Source organism: Spodoptera frugiperda, chromosome 15, assembly GCF_023101765.2.
Source record: "Spodoptera frugiperda isolate SF20-4 chromosome 15, AGI-APGP_CSIRO_Sfru_2.0, whole genome shotgun sequence".
In the NCBI taxonomy this organism is placed as follows: domain Eukaryota; kingdom Metazoa; phylum Arthropoda; class Insecta; order Lepidoptera; family Noctuidae; genus Spodoptera; species Spodoptera frugiperda.
In genome coordinates, this window is record NC_064226.1 from 9,600,394 (window position 1) to 9,624,276 (window position 23,883).

A 23,883-nucleotide genomic window follows, 5' to 3' on the forward strand; every position below is an offset into this window, starting at 1 on the left:
TTCCCTTCTTCTTATTTGAACCATGAGACATTCATTTAGCTAAGTTAAATAAGAATTGTTTAAATGATATAAAAATGATCTAATGGTAGGTACCTGCTTTATATCTTAAATAAAACAGCTGTTTTCGTTAAATATTATTGGTACATTTCTCTGACGTCATCAACGTATTTCCCTAAGGATAAGTAAGGAGTCTTCCTCCAGTTGCGCATTAGAAAAAAGTAATACATTTTATATTAAATCGGGAACTATTTAATAACAATATGCAAATAAGATTTTTTACTAAGCGTTGAATTTTTTCCTTCATTCATGTGTTTTCAAAATTTTATATAATTTTTAAAACGTAAACGTACATTAATTTGTTTCATAATCATAGACAAGGAACTTTGAAATGGTGCTTAAAAGACGGTAAGTCAAATCGAACAATAGTTTAAGAAATTACAAGCGACATTTGACATTGCTTGTGGTTGTGTGGCCAGCTGGCTGAGGCTTTGTTAGAGCCAGCGTTATCTTTTAGTTGTTTTCAAAGTTTCTTTCGTATTGGTAAGAGGGTAGGGCGGTGCGTTGTCCTAGGTTTCGGCCGGACTAGCGTATCGTCCGGTCTTCCATAGTGTTATTATAACTATAAATTAGTTAAATTGCGACATTCGACAAGTCCAACCTTGCTGGCGTTGAGTAATTAATTATACGAGATGACCCGTAAGTACAGTGACACAGTTATTAATAATCATGTTTACAAAATATAAAATACCACAGTGATAATTAAACACAAGGCAAATTGAATATAACTTGTATTAGTCCTGGAAGGACAAATTCCATGGAACATTCTAGATGAATCGTTCTAACGTTATATCCATGACACGAGTCATATTTGGGTGACGCTACGCTTTGTATGATGAAAATTGATTATATCCTCTCTATTGAACCATTATTTTACATGTTTTAATGACTTAACGCATGTTAATGATGATGTTATGGTATTATTTTGTTGTAAATTAGGACATGACATTATGAACGCGCACACTTGATGATTATTTATAAACAACATATTGTGTTGATTTACGTTACAGGTGGAAACCAGAGAGATTTGGCTCGCGCCAAGAACCAAAAGAAACAACAAGAAATGCAAAAGAAAAAGAATGCTAGTGAAAAGACTGGCATGTCTTTACAAGAAAGGAAACATAGGTGGGTTGTATTATATTTATAACCTTTGAGCCATTCATAATAAATTACATCATCATCATCATCAAATCTGCCATTCAATTATTCTCAATGACATAGGAGTTCAAGTATGTACCTATACAAACAATGCAGCAAACAGAATCGGCATGGTATTTATTTTTAATGGTATTTTTGGTGGGGTTGCCAGTGTAATTTAATGACCTACAAAGGTAATTTTTGGTTTTACATTAACTAATGAATGTATTTACTAATAATTCCAAATTGCTGCTATCAAATAGTTTGTTTTATGATTGCCTGTATACATCATGCCTATTTATTTCATGGAAATGGGCAGAAACTATGGAGAACATTTTATTGTGTCGCATATTGTTTTAGTTTCTATCTGGTCATACTAGATTACCCTTTAAAAGTACCCACTCTGTCCAATTTGCCCTTTTTCAAATTAGTTCAATCAGCATTTCTTCGAATGTGGTTACTATCGGCACTTACCATTTGCACACTGTTTATAAATACCTATCATAATCTTAATAATTTATAATAACATTCATTTTAATGTGTGGCCTATACTTTATTACAGGGATGCTGAATTAATGAGAGAAAAGCAACGAAAAAAAGAAGAACAGTTAGCAGCAAGTATGAATAAACAAAAACAAACAGCAAATTAAATATTCAGGCAAAAACATGAAGGTTTTTTGACTGCTCCTTATTATGTTTAATCACATAAAATTTTGAGCTTGTCAGTGGTGAGCCGAAACTGGATATGTGATTGAAGCACTCCTTTGAATTAGAATAACATTAAAATCTTGAGTTTAACAGAGCCTAATTTAATTATAATCCCAAATAAAGATTTTATTTGTTAAATGTTATAATAGTTGGGAGCCTAGGATTTGAACTTGTATGATCTGAAGAAGTAAAGTTGTTTACTGTGGCTCATCAGGCCCAGTTGCAATGACAAATTGGTAAACAGATTTGTCACAAGAAGTCTTAGCATTTATGCAAATCTTAATGTTAATTTTGACTGAATAGGTTTGTATGTATACTCAACTACCCATTTTTGTACAATAAAATCTTAAAAGTACAACTGTGTTCTGTTTTGTCATTGGCAATTTTTTTCCTTTCATAACAATGTATTTGATTAAAAGTAGGTAGTGTCGACCAACTGCTGTAAGCAGTTGACGACACCTGCAATATAATAAATGTCGCTCTAACCATAGCAATATACATATTTGTATGAAACTGATTGGCTTCTGGTGCGTAACGACACGCGTCGTAGTCAATATATAACTTAACATTTCAACATTTTATTGTGCACACATTGCATAGTGATTTTATGGCAGTTGAGATAAAGTCACTTGACCGCTTATAAAACAAGTGCTCAAATAAATGATTTCCTCAAATGATTACTTCATTCATAGTACCTATTGTGAAAATAATATGAAGTTGGTTTGCAAGTAAGAATAGGTACATACTCTTGATTGATATGGTATGCATGTACTTGTTAAATTAAGTTCAATCTAAGTTATATTGTAGAGTGTAATGTATTACACATTTCTAAGAAATAAAAAAACTTGTTCATAAAAACTGTGTAATTTAATAATAATATGTATGCAGATTTCAGAAACAATGTTTCATTTATTTGGTATTATGAGATAGACAAAAATAAAAATCATCACACTTATGTAGGTACATACAGAGTGGCGTAATATCTTGTGGTCTGTGGTAAATATATTATGGAAGGTAAACAATCAATGTTCTTGGTTTGATTTAATACGATCTGAGTGAGTATTTGGCTATTTCAAGCTCATCTCCAGAAGACAAAATTGAGAGATGCTATTCTAATTAATTACTACGTCGCTGTTTTCTTTCAATTTTTTTTATCAATCCTTTAACCAGGAGGGATAAGCGAATATTAAATTTTTTGTTAACAATTGTACCAAATAATACTAATAACTATTAGAGGAAAGATTAAAATGTCAGATATATTATGTTTAATTATTAAGTAATTCGACACTATTAATGACTAGTGGGAATGATTATTTTGTATAACTAATAATTACTGGTAGCTCATTTTTAATGGCTTGAGAAATTGCACGTAACGTGATAAATACGTATTATATTTTGTTATAATACTACGCCTTATACATATTTGCAATACGTATACAATTTTTAATACCTCATTTGTTACTTTTCACAGCAGTTATTGTTCTTAAATTAAATTAAAACAATACCTATTTCTTATGAAAAAATTTTGTAACACCACACCATAGTGCATTATTTGAATATTTATGTAAAAACAAAACTAACACAAGTGACATAACACACAAACAACAAAATCTTCACACATTAATAAAATAATACATCTATTAAAATCTGTTCTGTTAAAAATAAACTTGCAATAAAGTAATTGAGTACTTTTTCTACTTCAGATGAACACGCAAAATTATTTTATACCTATTTTCTCTTTCATCCAAGACAGCTAATCAAAAAAATCTTCACTAACAGTTCTATTATGCATTTTGAATCAGTTCTTTAACATACAACCTTTGCAGAAATTCATGTTCAGTAGAAAGTTATTTTGGTTTTGTTTCTTAAGCTTCCCTTTGCTATTAAATATCGGACTAACTAGCTGAGCTAGGTAACAATGCTATTAATATTGTAATATTAACACTAATGAGTAGTATGGAAGATTATTTTGTTCTAATATTATGCATGCCCATTTGTTAGGCATTTCTTTTCAAACTCCTCTCGTTGTTTGTACAGTTCTGTGACCAAATCTTTGATGAAAGGATGATCAAATTTCCCTTCAGTGGCAGTAAAGAATTCCTGCAACTTCCTTGGTGCATTCTCACGTTTTTCATACTCAAATGCTTGCAAGATCATGTCATAGCGGTCCAAGTCTTTGGCGAATTTAGCCTCAGGAGATGATTGGTTTTCATATTCCTGAAAGAATAAATAATTTGGTTTTAATTTAATAATTCATGCAATAGAGGGTTAAATGCCGATAATGATTAAACTATGAAACCAGTTTGAAAAGGTAAGTTTATGTTAATGCTCATGAGGTCTAATTTATACCACTTTCTGCTATAAATCAATTTTAATTTTGAAATATGGCAACAGGATCCAAATGTTAGTTATAATTTATAGTTATTGTCTGAATAATCTACATTATTAGTCACACAAGTAGCAGTTTTTTACATTTATAGATAAACAAGCACACTGGGTACAAGATGGCAAAACAAATCAACTAATGGCCTTCAAATCGGCAATTGATAAGAAATTAAATATACCTAAATGTATATTTAGTTGGAAAACCATAATTGGAAGAATTTCAGACCTTACACTAAGGTAAAAAACCTTCACCAGACAAATTTATCAAAATGGTTTAAGATATCTGAAGCTTATCTAATCATTTAAAAGAAAAGGAATCAAATAAACACTGCAATATTGCACATATTGCAAAATACTTGTTTGAATAATATTTTATCTTGTTCAATAAAAGATAATAATATAATATGACTAGATTCTGCCTGTGGCATCCCTCAAGTTCGGATTAAATAGTAAATAGTAATGAGTAGCTTATGGGTTATTCTGGACCATAATCTACCTCTGTTCCAAAGTTCATCTGATCCTTTCAGATATTTTGACATGATTGAGTAATTAATATACACAAACTCAGTCACATTCGTATGATTTACGATAAATATTTTTTAGGAGTTTTTATACATTTATCTATTTTACAAGGCTACAAGGCTACATACACAATTACAGGATGTTGCAGTATTATATTTGAATTTATAATTTTTACCATTCAAATAGTAAATAGGTTGTTACAAGATACTTACTTTATAAAGATTGTACATCCTGTCACCAGCAATGCCAGTAAGTTCTGCAATTTTCTGCATAGCCTCATCTTCTTGTCGATGCTTCTCCTCAGGTGACACACCACAATGTGGTGTTATGTCTCCAACTATACATTCTGCTAAGTCATGAACAAGAGCTGAAATATTGAGAAAATTATTGGTTTTATAGAACTGTAGATTAGGAACAAAATAATGAAGAAAACTGGTGCAGTTTTTTTTTATGTAAGTAAAGGTTGATGATTAAAAATTTTACCTATTTGGAGACATTTGAACCTGTCCAGGTTGGTGGGGTTGTTTTCTTCTGTGAGCAGGAAGGTCATTAAACCCATGCGGTACATGTGCCCAGCAATAGACTCACATTCCTTTATATCACAAATCACCCAGCCAGTCCTTTTAACATGCTGTAAACAATAAATTCTAATAAGAATCTGTTCTGATAAATTTACATGGATAAAATATATTTTTAGCTAAATATTTTTACAGTAACGTTACTGGGTGAATAGAACATTTGCTAAAACAAATCTTAATGGAACACAAATTACGCAAAAAGGTTTTTATATGAACCGTTACATTCCGTACCTACACTATATAACAGCTGGTAACTGTAATTTAGTTTTTTATGGATCAATCGCTTCTTCATTTAGTTATTTTTAAAGTAAACTCAGAACTTACCTTCAAACGACCGACAAGTTCCAAAAATTCTAAGATTTTTGTATTTTCAATTGCTAAAGCCATTGTGCGCTTTTTATTTAAAAATTATATTTTAACCTTGGAATGCACAGTAGATAGTTGACTCACTGCAACAATTATCTAACGAACTAGGCACATACAATATAATATTTATTGTCCTTAGCAACGTCCGTAACGCTACACTTGATACTATAAAATAATAATTGATTTTATGTGCGTACACAGTAACCTTTATCAGTCAACCAAACTTCACATGTCACTGATGTCACATAACAGTTGTTTAGAGATCGACAATCGAGGTTTGTACTTGACAAGGAAGGAAGGAAGTCCATAGAATGATTTTTGTTTCGTTTTATAATGGAGCGTGAATAAAATCACTTGTGTCAGTTTAGGAACTGATTTTTTTCGTTATAAATATCGATATCGAATATCGAGACTACCGAACCCTTTGTTACACATAATCTTCTTTAACTCTGTGGTCTACTACTACTGTCAGATGTCAGTGTCAAACACAAACCGCCAAACGACAAACGTCATTGTATCAAGAAATAAAAAGTTAGGTATACAGGCTCAATTTGCCAGTAAAAAAAAGTTATGTACTATCTACTAACCGCATGAACGCACGTCATACAACGCTTTCGTCGTCATGATAATAAAATTGCTAGACGAATGCTTGCATCTTGCGAAGAAACAATTAATACGGTGTCCACGTAGCAGCGTCGTTGCTTTGCTTCACTCACAGCATCACAGGCTGCACGCATTCGTCAAATAACGTGCTGTGGACACCGTTTTGAAGATGTTGCGTTAGTGTTGTAATAATGTCGTGCAATCATTAAATGACGAATGCCTGCACACTGTGTGCGAGTACGTAGACTAATGAGTCGATGAGCCATTCGTCAGATGACAATAGGCGGTTTTAAATTTGCCGCTTCGTTGACAGATTCAATTGTTTCTTAGCAAGATTAAATATTCGTCATTTTTTAAGCCGCCTATTGTCGTTTGTAGAATAGATGCATTTGTCAAATGGAGCGATGTAGATAATAAGTAATTATAGGCCTAAAAGTTTGAATTTCTGTTTCCCGCGGCTTTGTCCGCATAGAAGTTGATTATATTACAAGCTTACACATAACATAAAACTAATGTAAAATCATAGAAAATGCCAATATAAGTTAACGAAGTTATCATAAAATTATTATATGTAATAGTAAGTACGGTACTTATAATGTACGCACAAGCTTCGCTTCCAACCAATAGAAATAACGATTATTGCAAACCTGGAAAACTGTGAGACGTTGTAAATGCCTACACTCATCGTTTATGGAACAATATGAAAATAGAAAAGTATTCCACATAATAATTATGGTGAGATGGTTCAGAAACCTTGTGACCAGGAGAAAATTCTAGGGTAAAGTATAAATTAGAATTTATGATTTGTATGGTGACTAATTTGGAATATACAGTACATATTATTATGGCGTTATTTTAGAGAAATTTTTAGTTTTTACATGTTTTTGTATTATTTATTAAATATTTGCTTAATTATTGGTATTTTTGGTCGCAACAAGGTCATATCACCTGTCTTCTGGAGCGGTCTCGAAGGCGCCGCGCCGTCCATTCCCAGAATTCCCTTGAATAATAATAGATAATGTATTACCCAATATCTATCTGGCTATCCTTCACCTATTACTTACAAATTGAAAATTCTCGATAAATCCAACACAAAAAGATTTTTTTAATTCGGACCAGTAGTTTCGGGGAATAGCGTGTTCAAACCAACAAACTTTCAAGCTTTAAGTGTATATTAAATATATAAAAAGATTATAAAAGCTTTGATAATAAAATAAGTGCGAAAAATTAAGCAAAACATATTTATAGGTCACGATCAGACTGCCTAGTAGGTTAGGCACATGGTAGGTACACCTACAGGTAAAGTTGTAAGTTGTTTTTATCCTGGTAACGCGCGAAGTAATTTATTCACCCATGACTCAAGTTTCGCAGTTTCTCCCTTCACCTGACGATGAAACCTCAGGATACCGTATGCAATGTTAATAAGGTTCACTTTGATTAATATGATCAATGGACAGACCAGCGAATCGTACTATGAATCGTAATGGAGCCCGATACCGCTACGTAGTAAATTTAAATTCTATCTCTGTTTCGAGCGGCCAGTGAAAATGTGGGAGCCCTCGGTGCCGGTCCTTCAATTAGATTTAGCTTCAAAATGAGCGTTCCAGACAGTTTAAAGTTCAACAAAGTTTTGTTCGATGTGTGGAAAGTTGGTTTTGCTCTCAGTGAGTCTGGTGTTTGTTGCCAGGAAGTGAAGTTGGAATGATTCCGTTGCTGTTTGCTCTTTGTACAGGTTCGTGAGTAGTATGTTAACCTCGTTCTAGACAAGCCATTAGTGAATTTAGACCATTTTGGTCCCGTTTGATTTTCGGTCAGTTTTTTGAGGCTATTCTTTGTGGAATTTTATTTGTAGGTACCTAAATAAGGTAAGTCGTGTTAAGTTTTGGAACGATGGGTAAAAAGATTTGCTCTAAACAATACCGGTATCCGTCAGAAATGGGTGAGAAGAATAGAAAATTTTAAAGGACAAGGAAAATTTTATTATCTGCTTTTCTAAATTAGGTACTTAAATACTTACTTACCCAGCTAGCTGCTTAGGTAGTTCAGGTTGTCGTACAGTCTTTGCTAAACTAGCAGAAACTACGCAACGGTACATTGATTTAGTTCTTTTTGGGATTCACAGTGTAAATGTTGAAGGAATACCTGATTATATAGATAATCCCTGATCCAAGCAGATAATATGTAAAGCAGCATCTTCAGAATGCAAGCATTTTGCACGGTTGGAGCGATGGCAGGGCAATCGGCTGCCGCGCAACTCGTAGCGGGTTTGAATTCCGTACGGAGCAACTCTATGTGATCCACAAATTGTTGTTTCGGGTCTGGGTGTCATGAACTTATTTGTATGTTTGTAAACCCACGACACAGGAGAAAATACTAGCGTGGGGCGACGTTTAAAAAAAAGTGTGTTCTTTTAAAAGATTAAGACTAAGACATGTTCCGAGGAACCCTTGGGTTCCGTTGAGAAAAGTAACATGAACGTTCAAAGTCCCAATCAAACAATGAATATTAATTATTTGACGGTAGTCAACTTTCACAGTGTGTGTAGGTCCAATAAGTAAATGTTCAAGCATTCATAGAATGGTATAGCTAAGATAACAATCTATATCCGCGAGACCATTATGGTGAGGCAGACTTATATTAAATTAACGAAGCAACTCAACACGAATTTTGAATAATTGATTACAAGTTCGTGTTTTAGAAGATAGATTGCTTACTTTGGCAAAATGTGGCAAATGTTTACGTTCATCATGTTCAACAGATGTGCTTAATGTGACTCTTATGGACCTTAATACACAACACAAAATACGAAAAGAAGTGGTAAGTAATTATAACTGAGCATTGGAAGCAGCTAAGGATATAAAGTGCTTAATTTAATTTCCCTAAAGCAAAATAAAACCAATATCGATTAACCTTAAAGTTTATGACTAAACTTCAGATCATTGAGTTTTTCAAATTATTATCCTCTAGAGAAATTCAGTTTCGATAAAACAGAAAATCTTTTACAAACTTTATTAGGTTAAAAATGGAGAAGCGTATAAAAGTTTTCTCTCGTTATAAAATGAAGATAAAATTGTTAATTTTATTTCTCATATTGTTACAGCATTAGAGGAGACTAGGTATCCGGAGCTGCGGACTTACCGGGGTTTACCGGTTTACCGGGGCTCCGGCTCGAAAAGCAGGAGTAGGAACGGGTGGTTCTTATTAGTCAGTAAGAGTCTGACAATCTCTCTCGCCTCGCCCAAGGCGGGAGAAGCCATTGGATGATTTCCCCCCTTAAAAAAAGAGAAGATTAGGTACCTAAGCACTCACACATTAAGTCAGCCATTATGTTTGTTTAGGTGCGAAAAACTATAAACAGACAGTTTTATATAGTGAGAAGAGATAGGCTGGCGTGGCCGTGATAACCTTACAAATATTTTATTGTTATTTCGATCTTTAGATGAATAGTTTATTACCATGGCATGGTACAAATTCAGAATTTATTATTTTGAAAGTTCCGAAAAGAGTGTCATTAATATTTACTTCGAAATTAATCTCTATAATTCACCTTAGGTTCTAAGTAGCCGGAGCTGCGGTCTGTCTTGCGAGTTACTAGGGCTCCAGTTCAAAAAACAGAAGTAGGAACGGATGGTTTCTAGTCAGTAAGAGTGACACTCTAAGGCGAAAGAAGTCTTTGAATGATTTTCTCCCCTTAAAAAAAGGTTGTAAGTAGAGAAATAGGAATAAGTATAAGCTGTTATTACGAATGCTTCGTTGATCTTATGGTGTGACCATCATCAGACATTATCAACTGTGCAAAGCCTAATGATAAAAGAAGAGATTAATAACGGTTTTTTAAGTAAAGACTTCAAACTATTGTCTCATTGGTTTGTCTGCCTGATGTCTGTTTTTTCAAACCTTTTGTCTCGTTATTGTCCCTTGAATTGTTTGCGATGTGACCTCGATAATTCGAAGCGAAAATCTTGTTCCTTAGAGAGAACCGGTACCTTCCATAGCGTTACCTATTGTAGGCCGTAACCGTGCCATTGATACAGTTACAATGTGGTTATTATCAGAAAGCCTTAAAGTAAGTACCTAAGTGCCTTGTATAGTACGTTAGTATAGGATCTAAACGATTTCCTGAAAGCAAACGTTACTTTAGAATGCTTACTAACTCAATTTTATCTAATCGGTGTGCTATAGGCACTTGTGTAAATCCGAACACTTCTGACTTTCTGGAATTCGCAGTTTCTAAATGATAACTTCTAAAGTAGGCATCTATCTATAAGACGTACTAAACATAGGCTCCTCAAAATAATTCCAATCCAGAGGTTCAATCCTCCCCGCACATCTCTGATCCCCTAATCCCCAATCCGCAAATCACTGGAAACGCACTCGTAACTCTTCTGATGCTCCGTGCTGTGTCATCAGGTGATCCGTCTGCTCGTTTGCCGGCCTGTCCCATAAAAAATCTACTTGATAAGAATAAGAATAAATTTATTAATTAACTTCACAATCATCATGGTCTTATACTATATCACAATAATTTGTTTAATTTTGGTGTTGTCATCAAGTGTATCGGTAGCCCCCAAACTAGGATAATCCTGTATCTTGGGGACTTGATAGCGTCTACAGTAGATACATATTTGCAAGGTGTCCACTAAAAAACCGCAGGCTTCTTCAAATTTTTAGGGTCTCTTGTTATATATTTTCTAATAATATCCTAATTCACTAAATGTGCACTACTGGAGGTTAGTTGATGGAAATAAAATATACGCCAACCAAATTGATTGCAAGTTTATTTGTGACTGAATCATTACGCTTCGTGGGTGCAGCCACGTAGTTGTTACATTTACGCACACGTTTAAATTTTGCTTAGTATAGCAGTAGTCTACTTGTGTCCCTTTAAATTAATTTCAATTTCGTCTAGAAATTACTTGCCTTATATTAATTGAATTGATCTTGCAGTCGTGTCGGCGGTGAACTGGGATGCGCCGCCGCAGTACGACCCTGTATGGCTGGCTAGTGTGCAACTGTATCCACCAGCCCCCGTCCTCAACGACACCCGATTTTGGCTTTCCGGATGGGTCAACGATGCTGATGTTGAATTCAGACTGTTTACAAGGTGAGACATTTAAGTTATGTATTAACATAAATAAAAGTAGATTATTACCTACTATTATTGAGTTTCCCTGTTGCTTCCGTTGTCAAAAAGAAATCTACTAAGCTAGGTCTTGAGTTCAATAACCGGATTAAGTGGAGGTAGTGGTATTTGGCTCGTGATATTCTGAGTAAAGGGTTGTGTAGCAAAATGTGTTTGTACTAGTTTATGTATATAAGTGTATGTATTTTTATAGTCTACCAGCTAACGTTGTTTTGCCTTATAATTAATTCAGTCAAAAATTTCAAAAAAAAAATTAGAACCCTTATGACTTAGTTAGGTATGGAAAATAAATAGTAGCCGATTTTCAGACTTACTGAATACGCATATAAAGTTTGGTAAAAATCGGTAAAACCGTTTCGGAGGAGTACGGTAACCAACATTGTGACTTAGAAATGACTAAGAAATATACTATAAGAAATTATGAACATCTAATCAAGATTTCATGAAGATACGAATTCTACTAACAGTTTGATACAAATCTTAATGTCTATTAATTAAGCAACTTCTTTTTCTCGAGTTCTTTGCATAAACGTTTGTTAGTTCTATCTCGATTCGCAGGTTAACTAGTAGAGTTTAATGAGCACCTAGGCTACTTACTTAGTAAATCGAAAGTTTATGCAAAATCAAACCGAACTACAGAAATCTTAGGGGTTAAGTTGGTATAACTCTGTATTAACTACTTTAAAGAACAGTGTTTAACTTAATAGTTTCGCCATCCACAGCTCGAAAGTGCAAATTCTTGGCAAACTGATTGTTTCCAATTATATTGCTTACTCATATGTTTTAGTTATATGCCACCCACGTACCTATTGTATCCACTTTGAAGTAGGTACAGGATTATCATGTCCTTGTTATATTTTTAATTTGGTATTTGAAATTTAGGTACCGACTGGATATAATAAAAAGGTAATTTAAAAAACTAAAAACCCCGACGGCGTTTCTTTTTAATATGAAACTAAAAAATCCTAAAACAGGAAATTCATCGTAAAATTTAAGAAGTCGGGACCAATTCTAAATATTATGAAGACTTCGTGAGGGCACATACGGCTGGTTTTCTAGAATGGGACCCGACTGCTTAAATTTTACGATGACTTTCTCGTTTTAGGGTTTTTTTATTTTCAAAATCCATCAAGCCGGCTGCAGAGCATGCCAAACAATTATACAAACATACATACATACCCTCAAAAAACATTACCCTCCTGGCGCAGTCGGGTAAAAACATGTTTTTTCCCGTAAAAATAAGAAGTGCACCGAATAGTGCATGCTTACTCATATGTTTTAGTGATAAGCCCGCCCACGTACCTATCTATTGTATCTGCATTGAAGTAGTTACAGGATTATTATATCCTTGTTATAGATATTTCTAATTTTATATCTGAACTTTAGGTAACAACTGGATGTAATAAAACATGTTTTTTCCCGTAAATATAAGAAGTGCATGATGTAGTATATTAAATATAGCATTGACAGTAATGTAATTTATTATTATTTGACCTATAATCTACATTTTAATGTGTGGTTATTAATACCTAGATTTTCGGTGTAAAGATAGGGAACCTCTTACCACATTAGATACATATATAGGTATATAAATAGGTACCTATCTACATTTCTAAGCATGGATAGTAGGTACCTACATTAGATTTCTATCTATGTAGGTAGAGTATACCTTCTAGATCTAACAATTTCGAAACATAAAACACCATTATTTTATCTCAATTGGCGGTCAGACCTCATTTCTAATTTTGTCCCAGGCTAACGCTTGTCTAACATTATTTGCAAAACATTACCTAGTCACAACGTAGGTACCAGATACCTATCTGGTTTTTCATAAGTACAAAGGCCCTTAGAATTAACGAATTCTTAGAAATATCTAGAAATTTATAAATAACGGTTCTTTTCCACCAGAGATGTGCTATGTAGATATGCTTTATTTGAGGGGGGAAAATCATCCAATGACTTTTCGCGCCTTGGGCGAGGCGAGAGGGAGTGTCAGACTCTTAGTGACTAAAAACCACCCCGTTCCTACTCCTGCTTTTCGAGCCGGAGCCCACCGGGGCTCCGGCTCGTGCTAGGTACAACATGCTAGGTAGTCCGCAGCTCATGTAGATATGCTACGAAGATGTAATAGCTAAGCTGTGAAATTATGTGACCGTTTCCACTGACACTAAGCTATATAGCTGTGCTACGAGGATGCGCTGCAGTATAGTGCGCGAGGAAGTTGCGCAGCTTAAGAATGCGATGTATCGATAGTAGGCCCAATAACCATGCATAGCACACATCCATATAGGAACATAGCTTAACTGAGTCCGCTTCCACCAGTGGAGCTATGTGTACCAATGACTATGATTGGTTGAAGTCAAAAGCATCCACAGCAACGTAGCATAGCACATCTTTGGTGGAAAAGCACCCTAACTTTGTTAGAACTAGGTCCAAATAAAATCTAAGGATTATAAATATTTATTACAATTCTACAAGAATCATTCGTTATTTTTATATCTGAACTTGTCTAGACTTGTTTAGTACATTTACAAAAACATGTTTATCATATAGATATAGGAAAATTGATATTTTATTATTAAAAACCCGGCTTGGGTTTTCCTTGATGGGATATTGACGTAAATCTGTTTTATGCCAATCTACTAAGGAATTTAAAAAATGCCTTCTTTTCCATTTTTTCAAAATTGGTATTTAAGTTTTATTCATTAAACAGGTTGGCGAAAGTCGATGTTATAACGTATCCTCTACAAATAGCAGGCGTCATAATATAACAAACGGAAAATCGTTCTATTAAAAAAAAAAAACAGTCAATCGACATAAACGTTAAAAGTTTCCAAAAAACACGTTTGTATCCGCTTTAAAAAATATGTTGTCGCTATAAAGTAAAAATTGTAAAGCATAATTAAAATTCGCAATGCGTTCTTTCCAACATATTTTGCTATCGTTGGGTATGACAAAAATTTTAACGCCACCTTTTCGGTACAGTATGCTATTGTTTCGCGTCGCATGTAATGTGTATAAGAGTCATATGACCAAAATTGTATTTAAATGGGCTATTGTGAACATTCTGTGTGTCTATTGATAACGTGGTTAGAGAAATCTATTTGGAGTATCTAAGTACAGTTTTAATGATAGGTCAGGTACGACTTACTAAGCTGTTAGTACAACTCTGTGGCAGAATATTCTAGATCTTAATTGGTTAGCTAAAATATTTTAAAGTTTTTCACAATAGTTAAGAGAACAAGCCTTTAGTAGGACTACGGGGTACCTACAAAAAGTTTAATCGAATTTGGCAGGTTTTTTACATATCGCACTATGATTTTCTTGATAAACCCATGTCATCGTCCCATATCTTATCCTAACCCCGTAGTAGGGGGCTTCCTTACTTGAAATATTACTTTTTTTAATATTTATTTATAACGTTTATCTTTCCAGGAGAAACCCGTTCGAGTTTCAAGTGTTAACTACGAACGATTCTGCGTCTCTACACCAATCAAATTTCGATTTTAGCAAAAAAGTTAAAGTGCTAACTCATGGTTGGTTAAACCATGGATACAGTCCCATGCCAGAGTCTATAAAAGAAGGTTGGTATTTATAATTTACAATATATGAATGTTACCCTTTTACGAAGAATCGTGAATTGTTTAGAGCTATGAAACAAATGGTTTAAAATTCAGTGAAATAGAAATGAGTTTGGTGTTCTGTGTTTGGCAATAGTTTTGGATTCAATTAACTAGACTAGGTACCTAGAAATACATAACTGGTGAAAAGGTGGGAAGTTAACCATTTTCCAATTAAAACAAACACTAGCCAGGTATTCATGTAACTAAAACGCCACGAACATACCTCTCACAACCCTAAGCTCCTGCGTAACGGGAGCTGCAATGGTTGTAGGCGATTACTCCGGCTGTATCTGCATAATGAGATCTTGAAATCCATCACATCGATGCCAGACTGAATTTCGAACGAGGTCAATGTATCTTGATTCTCTGGAGTTTCTACCTATGCTGTGTAATGTGTAAGGGTGAAAATATTTGGAATTTGTGATGCCTTGCTGATGAGTTAGAAAAATCGATGAAACTTATTCTAGAAACATTATTCTATCCTTTAGATAAAGATCCTATTTAAAGTTTATTACGGTACTGATTTGTACCCAAGGTTAATCCTTCGACCATTTGTGATATTAACTAAACTCCCACTCATTACAGTCGTGAGATCTCAGTTTTTTTTTATATATAGCTATTCAACAAAATCCTTCCTCCCAACGGTTTACGGCAGCGTTTTACTACTTTGTCGGTCCTCTTAAAAACCACTATAACTTTTCATTGTCCATAACTTTTTACCCTTTCTTCGGATGACCAGGAAACTCCGGGTTTCATAATCTTCTTAAAAAGTTATGTTTTATTGTTTTTGTTTTCCAGCTTACCTTAATGTGAGCGACCTGAACATCATTGTGGTGGACTGGGGCGTCGCAGCCAACGTTAATTATATCTTGGCAAGTTATAACGTGGCGTCCGTTGGTCGTCTTCTCACGGAGTTCCTCAATTTTCTTATTGGTGAGGGCGTGTCCATGGATGACGTCCATCTTATTGGCCACAGCTTGGGAGCCCATGTAGTGGGCATAGCTGGCGCTTACGTTAAGAAGGGACCTATTGATACTATTACTGGTGAGTGTTTCTTTTTAGTTTTTTAGCTTTTCAGAATTGATTTTGTGAGCCTATCGGCTTTTCAGAACGGGGTGGATTTCAGATTTTGATTTCTCACCTCGCTCAAGGCGAATTGGATGATTTTCCTCCCTCGATGAGGTTATATCTATTACAATTTCATTTGATTTAGTCGTAAAAAGCTCTTGCTTTTTCTTTTAATACAAGAGCAATTATTTTGCAAGGGCGGGTCGGATTATTATGTTAAGTATTCAGTTAAAACATCAGCTGTCAACACTTTCTAACCAACACTGCACGTTTGTTGCGTCAATCAATGTCTAGTTGAAAGAACTTCACTCCATACTCAATTGCTTTCAACAAATACTTACAAGTTTTTAAACGCTTGCCTTTATCTTTACTATGTAAAAGTACTTTATTAAATTCGATTTCGTTTTATCGTTATTTGATAATGGTATGTAGGTAATACTGATGGTAAACTGGGCAACTAATGCCGTGCAACGTGTAGCTGGTTCGATTCCTGCACGGGGTACTCTTTGTGTTCCAAAAACAGTTATTTCGGGTCTGGGTGTCATGTGCAATGAACTTGAATTTTGTATTACGCACCCACGAAAAAAATAGAAAATAACGAATGTAGGGCAAAGCTTTTACTTAAAAAATACTTGACTGTACTGTAAAACTGGTTGAAATGCTTAATATTTTCATAGACCAAAGTAATTGTCTACCTCCAAACGTTTTCCCACAAATTAAGCCCTCATAGCCCTTTCAAAAACCTGCATACGATACGCATTTGACCTAAATCCCTTCGTTTCAAGCAGGACATAATAAATCGCGTCTTAATTACGGGCTTTGGCAAATAATTTGGCAATTTTAACTTTTTATTATGCGTTTTTACCGAGGTGTTTACGTAACCAATTCTGTTAGCTTTTATACAAAACGGCAAATTAGCTTCTATTGTTTGTTAAATTCTAGCGGTTGTTGTGAAGACCTACTTCGTTGTTTGCTATTTTACGCATAGCACATTATCGTTGGAATATAGCGTGGAACTAAAATTAAATGTTATTGTTTCTACATATAAGTAGGCTAAAGATTACGTTGGTGCAAGATTTTTTGTTTATAATAAAACGTTAAATGGTTTTTTTTATATTTTTGTTATAAAAGTTTTTTATTTAATTATTATTATTTATTTTTTATTTAATTTTTTATTTCTGTTAAGTAACCAAAAATAATGACTCTGAATATGGCAATATCTTCGATTTCAATTGCGGTTTAATTTGAGACAGACACAAAAACCATGTTACTAAAAATCTTTGTAGACCTTCGGCTTTATTTTCTTTGTATGTTTCTTACCGCCCATAACTTTAAAACGGCTATAACCGATTAATTACCTAGATACATGTCTAATAGTTGAATACTCGTCACGTAAGTCCCCTCTGATACGAGAAAAAACTAAATTGAAATCACTTGTCATCCTTTTGGGATTTGTTGATGCCTACAGATTCCAAGACAGACACTGTGAGGAAATAGATCCCAATTACTAGACGAGACACGTTCTCAAACATTATAAGATTTCCTTGAAAACTGATTTGCGATATAATTAACGGGGGTTGAAAATTACTAAGGATTTTCGTCGTTATATGATAATGGTATGTAGGTAATACTGATGGTTGACTGGGCAACTGGCTGCCGTGCGACGTGTAACTGGTTCGATTCCTGCACGGGATAACTCTTTGTGTTCCAAAAACAGTTATTTCGGGTCTGGGTGTCATGTGCAAGTGAACTTGAATGTTTGTAAACGCATCCACGACACAGAAAATACTAATGTGGGGCAAAGGTATTTCATAGAAAAAAAATCGACCGTACTGTAAAACTGGTTGAAATTAACGAGAAATTCATAGACAAAAGTAATTATCTACTTCCAAACGTTTTCCCACAAATTAAGCCCTCATAGCCCTTTCAAAAACCTGCATACGATACGCATTTGACCTAAATCCCTTCGTTTCAAGCAGGACATAATAAATCGCGTCTTAATTACGTGCTTATGGCAAATAATTTGGCAATTTTAACTCCCCATTCTGCGTTGAATACCGAGGTGTTTACGTAACCAATTCTGTTAGCTTTTATAACAAAACCGCGGCAAATTAGCTTCTATTGTTTGTTAAATTCTAGCGGTTGTTGTGAAGACCTACTGCGTTGTTTGCTAATTTTACGCATAGCACATTATCGTTGGAATATAGCGTGGAACTAAAATTAAATGTTATTGTTTAGGAAGTTGAAGTGCCAAGTTTTAGTGGTAAGTTCAATTTTGCGTGTGTGTATTTGAAGGATGGTTGTGTAATTGTGTAATGTGTGTGTACGGTTAAATGGTTTTAGGTAGGTAAATATCTGTAAAAGGCAACTAAGTGTCGTATTCAGAGATTTTTAATGATTACTTAAACTATTCCTTAGTAACGATTTTGTTCCGAAAACAATTGCAAAGTACTGGGTTAAGTAACCAGTAAATGACTCTGAATATGGCGGTAAGCTTTGATTACAATTAAGTCTGTTTAAGAGACATACACAAAAACAATGTTACTAAAAATCTGTAGCCTTCTTTATTTATGTTTCCTAATAAAAAAAAATCTATAAATTAATTACATAGATACATCCCTAATAGTTGTGATACTGTCCTTATTTCGGCTCTGATAGAGACAAAATAAATTGTCCTTGTCTCTATTAATTTGTTTGCCTATAATTCCAAGTAAATAAATCCCAATTACTAACGAAACGTTCTCAATCATTGTAAGATTTCCTTGAAAACTGATTTCGATATAATTAACAGTGGTATGAAGGAATCTTGCTAAGGATTTTCGTGTTTATTTAGAAACTAGAGTCTTACTGATGGGTTTATTTAGTTAATTTATCTTATTAATCTAATCGAATGAGCAATCGCTAAGGCTCCTTTCTGAAACACTTCTCTTACAAATTATCTAGTATTCTTATTTATTTCTATACGTTGCTCTATACCACTTTATTTTTCCCTTGTCAAAGTCGTCGTAGGTAATCAAATCCCGGAGCTGCGGACTACCTAGCGGGTTTATCAGGGCTCCGGTTCGGAAAGCAGGAGTAGGAACGGGGTGGTTTTTAGTCAGTAAGAGTCTGACACTCCCTCTCGCCTCGCCCAAGATAGGAGAAGTCATTGGATGATTTTCCCCCTTAAAAAAAATTCAATCAAATCAGTACCTAGTTTAGACCAAATGAAGTAATAAACAGAAATATATAAAAGAACAATAATACAAGCGAATAAAATGGTCAAGCCTTAAACTAAATAATTTAAAAGAAACGACTTAAATCTAATGAAATTAATCTATAAATTAGACTTTACAATTAGTTATTTAAACAAGAACTAACTACAGTAACTACTAATAATCGATATTTTAAACTAAACCTACGTTCCAAATAGTGTTAACCAGAAAACCAGGAAAACCCAACAAATAAACTTGTTTTCTTTATTGACAAATACAACGAAACCGTTATTTAGCTTGGCGAAACAGCAGGACCGGTTACAGACAAACATCGATACGACTGATAATACACTTTTTCTACGATAGTACTCGAAGTTCGCTCGGCCGATACCCGGACAAATGAATGTAACGAAACCATAGCGCATCTATTTCGACAACGCCATCTATCTGGATAAAGACAACTTTGAATTATTTAATTATGTTCTTATCCTATGTCCTTTCTAAGAGTTCTGGAACTCGAGGACGATTTCGGAACCGAATCCGTCAAATAGTGGCGGAGATTAATGGTAAAAGCATAGAATAGTGAACGACGTGATTCTTTAATTTGACATAAGACTCTTTTTCCCTTATGAACCGATTGACAATGAAACAAACACTAAATGTAAATTGAAGCATACCACAATTTATTCGTGAAAACCGCATCCAACTCGGATCAGCCGTTGTCTGAGATTAGCGCGCATAGACAAACAGACAAACAGACAAAAAAAATATCTGTTAAGCTATTACATAAATTTTATAGTTCGACATCGACATAACAATAACCCCTGCTATTTTTTTTATTTTTATTTTCAATGTACAGACAGCACTTTTCTACGATTTTATTATATGTATAGATAATTTGATATTCAGGTGTCCGGTATCGGCACTTTTTCACAAATCACGTATTCAGTCCTATTGTAGCATTGGGAGGGCCTATTGCCTAAATCGGGGCAAAATTCTAGGACATTCGTTACAGAATAGTAAGATCATAGCACTAACAATATAACTGGTGAATGAAAAGTAGGATACCCTGAGCCCACTCAAGGATGAAAGATGTAAAAATGAGATTAGATGTAGGTATATTAAGTATTCAAAAATAGATACAACGTAGGCTAGTTCTTCAGATCTGCCTACGCTTTATGTCTGTTTGAGACTAGTTAGATTGAAATTGTGATTGCTTACCTAATTCGCCTATATTGTCTGCCCACAAATATATTTTTTTAAATTATATTTATTTACGTACTAGAATAGTACGTAAATAAATATAATTTATATTATCTGGCCTGGTTGAGTGGTCGCAAGTGCGACTGCCTGGTAAGGCGTCTCGGATTCGGGCAAAGTAAGGACGGGGTTGTTTTTAGTCAGTAAGAGTCTGACACTCCCTCTCGCCTCGCCTAAGGCGGGAGAAGTCATAGGACGATATTCACACCTTAAAAAAGTAGGACAAACTGTGTATTACTGGGCTTTTTTCGGCTTTTTGAAAATTTCTCAGTTGTAGCACGGAGTTTGGTATTGTACCCAGTATATATGGCAATATGCTCATACCCTATTACATGAAACTTGGAACAGAAATAGCAAATAGTGGGTGTGTATTATGCTGTGGCATTACGTTCCGTATTGTGCACCTCTGCCTAACCCCTTCTGGAATAAAAGGCGTTACTCATTACAATAACCAATCCATCATTCTAAAAACTAAAGTAATGGATTCTTAAACAAAAAGTAACTTTTTAATAAATTGTACTTTTATTTTAATGAGTTTATTTCGAAATAAACTGGCTATTCATTTGTTTTTGTTAGTTACAGCAAGTTGATTTATTTTTTATTCGACATCGCAATGAAATGCTTTAAAGTTAACTTTCATTGTTTTTTACCTCGATAATTTATAAGTAATGGAACATGTTATAAAAAAGGTTTCGACTTCTGAATGCATTATCTATATATTAATACGTGATGCAAAAACTTTCGGAACCTTTTTACGAAAATTGCGCGGACGTAGGAGCATAAAATTTGGTACACTTATAGTTTATGTGTAGGAGAAGTGAGAAATGCTAATATTTTTCAAAAATAATGCTTATAAAGTACATCAAATCAATAAATAAAACATTACACACACTACCATGCATAGCATCGTATTTGACAAAATGTCAAAATTGACAGACATTGCGATGATATTCTCACGTCTCATATGGAAAGAGGTTTCTCATTGAAGGAGGTTTGGTTATTCATGATCCGCCGGAATATATTAATTTGAATTTCACAAAACTAATAGCAATTTGTTAAATAATAATTATCCTTGAACGTAATGGAAAGTGGTATTGTAAATTAAATCGTATATGGTCGAATTTCGACCACTAGGCGACCACTAGTTTAATATTATTCAGCTTGTCTTCAGTTAAAATTTTAAGGTTCTTAATTTAATCTTTTCTTTGACATTCCCATCACACTTACATTATAAATGTAAGTGTTTGTGTTGACGATTGTCCGTCAAAACGGTGAAACAACTGAAAGGATTTTGATGAAATGAGCTGTTTATCGGTCAGTCCTCTAGTGTAGTAGTTCTAAATATATACCTAGTTTGAACAAACAATACATTCAAGATTTGTATAGCTATATATAATATACATGTTCACACCAACGCATTTTTTGTTCAGTAAAAACACGGCCATAAACCGTATCTCTCTTGATCTGTACCACTTACTTAGGACCTAACTTTCTTATACCCTATTCCATTAGGACTTAATATCAGGAACAGCTGTGACTGTCTAGCTGGTCCAACGCTCTAGGAATTCCGTCAAGACTGACCCTTAAAAGTTAATTAAACTAGTTAGAGCCAGTTAGATTCTGTTTTGACGATGTTTTCTGTACAAGTGTACAATAATAGTATTACGCTTGTTGTTCCTAGAAGAGAGGTTCGGTAGAGATAAGTTACCTACTGGGATAATTCAAGGAAAATTCATGTCATTCTTAATTTGCATGTTTGAATGAATGCTAGTTCAACTTTCATACATTGATTTGTTTTGATTGACCTCTAGATATGATGATAATAATCTAAACTCTGTCCTTTCATTTTCTATCACCAGGTTTCTGTGCCCACAATCGAGCCCACATGTACTTCTCGGAGTCCATCATATCTGACGTGCCGTTCACAGCAGTCCGCTGTGAGAGCTACGACGAGTTGTACTACTCAGGATCTTGTAAAGGAACTGGGGAAACCTTAGTCATGGGCGGATTTGATATTCATTATGGGTAAGTTGAATAAGAGAAAGTTAGGTTTATTTATTTACTCAAGCATAAACTGAAGAATTTACTTTTAGGATTGTTAAATTCTCTTAATTAAGCAACAGAGTAAGTCACGCTTGAGAACATCTAAAATTTAACTGTACCGAAACTTGGTATTTGGTATTTATGTTCCAATTAATTAACATTTAGTTATGATTCCCAGGCGTTCATTAATTCGCGTAGAACATTCACTTCAGCGGCTCAAACAACAAAAGAAGGTTACTTTAAGTATTCATGAACAACGGTTAACTTTTCGTCGCTTCTATGTTTAATTAAACAAAGAACACTCGTTTGTTAAGCAGTAACAACATTAGCTTAAATCTTGGAGATCAACGTCCATTGTTTTGTTTTAGGAAGGATGGTGTGTACTACCTAAGGACAAACGCTGAGAAACCCTTCGCGCTGGGGGATGGTGACCCAACATGAATTACGATCAAATATTTATATCCCGCTTTGCCAACTTCGCTAATAAATTAAATTTTCAAAGAAATTATTATGGAGTGGCCGCCTTTTTTCGCGACCACCGCTGTCACTGTGTCGTTAAATAATTAAAATGGCCGCGTTGCTGAAAACTTGCTTTGTGTCACCTGTTATGATTGCATTTTACTTTTTTTAGTCGTGAAATAAAAATAGTACCTACCTATTAGTAAGACAGAATTTTAGTTCAGTATACATATTTCTATAAATATCATAAAGTTAGTCATAGTTTTAAATCTAAAATCGTTAATTCTATCGGCAGAATCACAATTGTACAAAACTATTCGATAAAAATATTGGAATTTTTCTACGTGAACGAACTTTAACAGTTAGTTTTGTGCAAAAACAAAACGAGTGTTAAATTTTTTAATAAGTCCATTCGGGTGCTAAATTTTAGTTGATATTTTAAAATATTAAATGGTGCTAAATAACGGGAGTTTCAATTTATATGGGAAGTTGATTTGGCTGGCAAATCTCCAAAAGTTGGGCAACAACAATTTGTTCTTTTGTAAATGAGAATTAAATCGAGTCCGGACGTTTATTTGTTGCAAAATAAAGTGTAAATTTTATTGAGCTACGGACACTCGTACATAACTAGTAGCTATTTATTATTTAAATTATTTATTGTACATTTAAATGTAAGCAAATGAATATAATTTTGTATGTTTAGTAAGTTATTATTAAATGTAAGTGTAATACAATGA

General features: G+C 34.2%; 3 protein-coding genes across 3 annotated transcripts; 2 read left to right on the top strand and 1 right to left on the bottom strand.

Moving 5' to 3' along the window:
- Nucleotides 1-451: 451 nt before the first annotated feature.
- LOC118272830 (putative SERF-like protein) lies at nt 452-3,650 on the top strand. The gene is made up of 3 exons (XM_035589532.2): nt 452-696; nt 1,068-1,182; nt 1,757-3,650. The coding sequence occupies exons 1-3, from the start codon at nt 690-692 to the stop codon at nt 1,842-1,844; spliced, it is 210 nt and encodes a 69-aa protein (XP_035445425.1). The 5' UTR covers nt 452-689; the 3' UTR covers nt 1,845-3,650.
- On the bottom strand, nt 2,748-6,156 carry LOC118272823 (5'-deoxynucleotidase HDDC2). Its single transcript, XM_035589521.2, has 4 exons — nt 5,712-6,156; nt 5,293-5,440; nt 5,022-5,176; nt 2,748-4,119 (listed from the first exon to the last, which is right to left on the bottom strand). Exons 1-4 carry the CDS (start codon nt 5,772-5,774, stop codon nt 3,883-3,885), a joined length of 603 nt encoding a protein of 200 aa, XP_035445414.1. The 5' UTR covers nt 5,775-6,156; the 3' UTR covers nt 2,748-3,882.
- Nucleotides 6,157-7,881: 1,725 nt separating this feature from the next.
- On the top strand, nt 7,882-23,317 carry LOC118278929 (phospholipase A1 member A). The gene is made up of 6 exons (XM_050698775.1): nt 7,882-8,088; nt 11,304-11,460; nt 14,935-15,083; nt 15,921-16,166; nt 22,474-22,669; nt 23,056-23,317. The coding sequence occupies exons 1-6, from the start codon at nt 8,058-8,060 to the stop codon at nt 23,126-23,128; spliced, it is 852 nt and encodes a 283-aa protein (XP_050554732.1). The 5' UTR covers nt 7,882-8,057; the 3' UTR covers nt 23,129-23,317.
- The last annotated feature ends 566 nt before the right edge of the window (nt 23,318-23,883 follow it).